This window comes from Miscanthus floridulus, chromosome 12 (genome assembly GCF_019320115.1).
Source record: "Miscanthus floridulus cultivar M001 chromosome 12, ASM1932011v1, whole genome shotgun sequence".
NCBI classification, from domain to species: Eukaryota; Viridiplantae; Streptophyta; class Magnoliopsida; order Poales; family Poaceae; genus Miscanthus; species Miscanthus floridulus.
The window spans coordinates 73193809-73198125 of NC_089591.1; the positions used below are offsets into that span (position 1 = coordinate 73193809).

The 4317-nt window shown below is 46.1% G+C and overlaps 1 protein-coding gene across 2 annotated transcripts; it reads right to left on the reverse strand.

Annotated features, from left to right (window-relative positions):
• Nucleotides 1-231: 231 nt before the first annotated feature.
• LOC136496457 (F-box/WD-40 repeat-containing protein At5g21040-like) lies at nucleotides 232-3258 on the reverse strand. Of its 2 annotated transcripts, none has more exons than XM_066492136.1 (2): nucleotides 3125-3258; nucleotides 232-2486 (listed from the first exon to the last, which is right to left on the reverse strand). In XM_066492136.1, the coding sequence occupies exon 2, from the start codon at nucleotides 2408-2410 to the stop codon at nucleotides 716-718; it is 1695 nt and encodes a 564-aa protein (XP_066348233.1). In that variant the 5' UTR covers nucleotides 2411-2486; nucleotides 3125-3258; the 3' UTR covers nucleotides 232-715. The 2 variants fall into 2 exon arrangements, with proteins under 2 accessions (XP_066348233.1, XP_066348234.1); XM_066492137.1 differs by lacking the exon at nucleotides 3125-3258 and adding an exon at nucleotides 3028-3116.
• Between the last annotated feature and the right edge of the window lie 1059 nt (nucleotides 3259-4317).

A 4317-nucleotide genomic window follows, 5' to 3' on the forward strand; every position in this document is an offset into this window, starting at 1 on the left:
AGCAGTATTGTTATCAAACCATCACTAAATAAACTGAATTCCTGGACCGCCCGGAGAACAGAACAAGCTCACATTACAGCAGATACGCTCTCGCAAGTAAAATTGCCATTCGCCAGCACCCACTACTGGTCAAAACTTTTGAAGCATGTGCAATATGTAGTAATAATATATCTGAAAATTAGAAAACATACATACGCACTTCAACGACAGTGAGATCAGACATGTAGCAGCTTACTATGAAAAATGTAAGCTGCCATTGAATGTGTTGCCATACAAGCACAAGATTTTTCTTGCTTATAGAAGGGAGAAAGCCTTCAGTACAAATACTAGGACACTGAAAACTAAATATTATTTTACAGTAACAGAAATCCATAAGTTGATAATGTAATGTTACCAAGTCTCTCAATTGGCCAAAAGCCCAAAACTGCAAACAGACAGTTAAAAAGACCAAAAGCCTTTAGAACTCGAAGATTTGAGGAACTTATCTTCGATTTGATCAATATACACTAGGCACAGAAGAATTGCATATATTAAACTGGAAATTGTAACCACTTAAAGTTAAACATCTGAGTGTGCCAATGTTGAACTAAGTATTAGTTGACCCTGCTTCAATGAAAATAAACTCTTAATAAGTACTCCCAACAAGGAAGTACCCAATGGTGGCAATGTATGGCCATGACAAACCGCAACTCAGTGAAGGGCTATTAATCCTAATCTAAGACTTGACCTTCTCATTTATGGTACGCTTGTTGTGCCAAGTGGTACTCTTATCACCCTTCAGTTGGTTCTTTTTCATGGCTATTGAGCACTGATCAGGCCTTCTACCATTTGCATTCATCTCTACTTGTGCCTTCCTCCGCCTCATGCGGTTCTCCTGCCTCAAACTCCTTAGAGCCTGTGCCCTCCTCTCAATCTCCAGTGCTTCAGAGAAGTTCCAGACTCTAACAGAACCATCCTCACCCGCACATACAATCCTATCTGCGCCAATGGCGATGGAGAAGAGATCACATCCAACGCCATGAAGCATCCTCTGTGGAGGCTCCATTGCGCTTGCATCAAAGCTCTTAACACGCAGACCCTTTGATGATCTTTTGGGGGTCAGAAGCTTCCTCAAATCAATAAGTGCAATCCTGCCATCACTCGAGGCTGACACAAGCCATGGATACTCAAAAGCAAGAGAATGAACAGGACCTGAATGTGGCACCCAAGTTGCCACTGGTTTAATGTCCACATCATCATCAGAGACATCAGAAACATTGAACAAGCGAATAGCGCCATCCTCTCCACCAGTAAACAGCACATCCGCCAGGTGTGTCCAAGCCAATGAATATGCGTTACCAACATGGGCATTGGAAACTAAGCTTGTTAACTCGCCGTCCCTGATATCCCATACATATGCATCTCTACCAGCAGTACTGGCAACAGTATTTCCACGCAGAGCAAGAGACCACACCCAGTCTGCATGCATGAACTTTTGCACACACTCCATCTGGGCTCTGTCCCAAACACGAACAGTCATGTCCCAAGAACCACTATAAATCCTCAGTGAATCCAAGGCAAGACAAGTCACAGGACCTTCATGCCCCCAGAGGCGAAACTCCACATTCTGGTCAGTACCACTTCCAGAGATGTCAAATAAGTGATCATTGCCTTCAACAGCCCTCCAACACTGGATATAGGCATTAGTTCCTCCACTCACTAAAAGCCTAGAGTCAGCTGCAATCGCCCGGATGGTACCACCAAGTGCACGGGATGTATCAATCAATAACCCTTCCTCCATTTTCCACATCCTAACCACAGAATCGCGACCGCCTGTGAATATCAGGTTTGCTGATACCAAAAGGAACACAGCACGTACATCCTCATTGTGGCCACGGAGAATATCCACATTGAATCTTCCCATGAATGATTTACTCCTAAACTCCCGCTCCACGAAAAATGTTTTCCAGGATTTCCCATCTAGAGGGGCACCTGGCAACAAAGGCCCATTCAGGGCGGCGGGAAGGTCTGGAAGCCCCCACCTTTCGCAGTATAACTTCTTCCATCCCTGATGATCTGTGGCTAAGGCATGCAGGAGGGTGGAGACACAGGATACAATTCCAAGATCCTTTGCATCGAGGCGTGCAAGGACCTCGCAGACCAACGCAGCCGGCAGATCGGTGAAGCACCTGACGCCAAAGGTTGAGGCAGATGCCTCATCGCTCGCTTCAGCTTCTTGTTCTGAATTAGAGTCACTCGGAACAGATCCATGACTGGACTTCTGGTTCTCCAATTTGTTGAGGCTCTTCAAACCTTTAGGCTTCCAGTAGTGAGATAAGGGATTTGCCTGGACGAGAGTACCCTCAGTGCAAATGCTGGAGCAATTATCAGGCGAAGAAACTCTTCTTTCCTTGTTGCAGTCAAAGGCCATAAAATTGTGAGGTCCAACCTCGAGATTAATCTCCCTAGACCTAGAGCGAATCCCCCTGGAACCAATACAAAGTTACCTGAAAAAAAATCAAGAAATCAATGGTCAACTCTTCATCACAAATCATATGCAATATAGTCATTCAAGTACACCTTAAACTGAATCTAAAGAGCGACAGCAAAGCAATGAGGCTGCTCTGTATACAAACACACGGCCATGGTTTGATTTAGGCATTAATCAGATCGAAGCAAATTTCGACAAGCTTTACACCATAAAATTCATCCACCAAACCAAAGCGGAGATCCGGCACCCAAACCTGATAATAATTCGACCTATAATGGATACAAATGAGGACAAATTGGTAAACCAAACAGGCTAGCAACAAACCGGGATCACAGATCTAGATGTTCTACACCAACACAGCTCGACGTGCTCTACCTAAATCGAAGCCCCAAATCCACGGCAATCCCGCCGCAGAAGCACGGAACCACTCCCAATACAACCTTTAAAATTTTAAAATCACGCAAAAGTATGCCCCTCTGCATGCCCGGACGCCTAGATAGAGATAACAGCAGCGACACACGCAATATTGCACGAATTTGTCGCGCAAAAATCACCACCTCCTCTACGGGACCGGGACCAGGATTGAAGAGCGCATCACCAGCCGGGATAAGCAGAATCGAACTAGAAAGAAGCCACAAATTACGAAGAGATTACCTCGAGGCGGCCTCCTAGATCTCGTCGAATGGTTGGGGGACAATTTGTCTCGTGGATTTGGGGGGGAGACCGCGGCCGGTGGGGAGGGGGAGAGGACCGACGGCTGACGCGAGGCTTGGTCTGCACCGCCCGTGCTCGGCGCCGAGATTTCCCTACTGCTTTGCGATCTGCGCCGCCGCTGAAGCAAAGGAAAAGCATCCGTGCCGCACAAGGAAAAGGCCGGTAGGCCTGTTGTGGGTGGGTGTGGTTTTGCTGGACCGGCCCGTTAGTAATTTTCCGTGAGGAATCAGACTCCTTCTGAACGGGCCCAAGTTTGTTGAATGAATAGGGCTTTATCCCATTTTGGGCTTCTGAACTTAGCAAAGCACGCCAAGCACATTGTGGCTTCGCAGCAGTTCGTAGTCTCAAGTTGGTTTCGTTTCAAGTTTCAACTGCCAATGATGCTGGGAATAGTTTTCGAAAGCAGATGTTCAGTTCAGTACGCTTGTGTATGTATAAAGACAAAAGCAAAGCGTCATCACTATCAAACTTTTTTTTGTTTGTGACTGTCATCACTATCAAACTTAGCACATACTAATGATACTATATTGCCTGCCCCTGCTAATCTTGTAGTCTCTTCAGTGTGTATGGCAAGGGACTGCTTCTCACACACGCAACTATATATACTCTGTCAATCTGTGGATTCTGGAGCCGGCAAGGCGTCTCTAGAGCTGATGGACGGGGTTTGTGACCTGTAACTCTAAAAAAAAAGGCATGTACTCCATCCATTCTGAAATATAATCGGTTTTTGGTATTGCTGAATGCCTGGATCACATGTGTGCTGTACTACTGTCTGGTGCCGAGGTGCTTGGCCTTGGAGTTGGACAAAGATAAAGTTGATTGATTGATGAAGACAATAGCAAAAGGAAGCATGGATGTTTTGTGGGCTGGGCCTTCCAGGCCCATTAGTGCTGATCGATCATGCTCCTCCAGGTAACAACCGTGTTCTGGGCTGGACTGTTTGATTCAATGAAGAACACACCCGGTAGCTGCGTATTCACTGAGCTAAGGCCCGTCAGATTCCTTTCTGCTTCTCGCTGCGCTCGACCGAAAGGAAGAGAAACCAAGCAACTACAATGCGCTCGACAAAAAAGTCATATGGGGCTTGCTCGAACGAGATAAAAAAAATATGGAATCAGTGTCAGAAGGTTGGT

Bases quoted from the DNA above. Each gene is read 5' to 3' on its own strand.
- LOC136496457 (XM_066492136.1), bottom strand. From the start codon at position 2,410: ATGGCCTTTGACTGCAACAAGGAAAGAAGAGTTTCTTCGCCTGATAAT.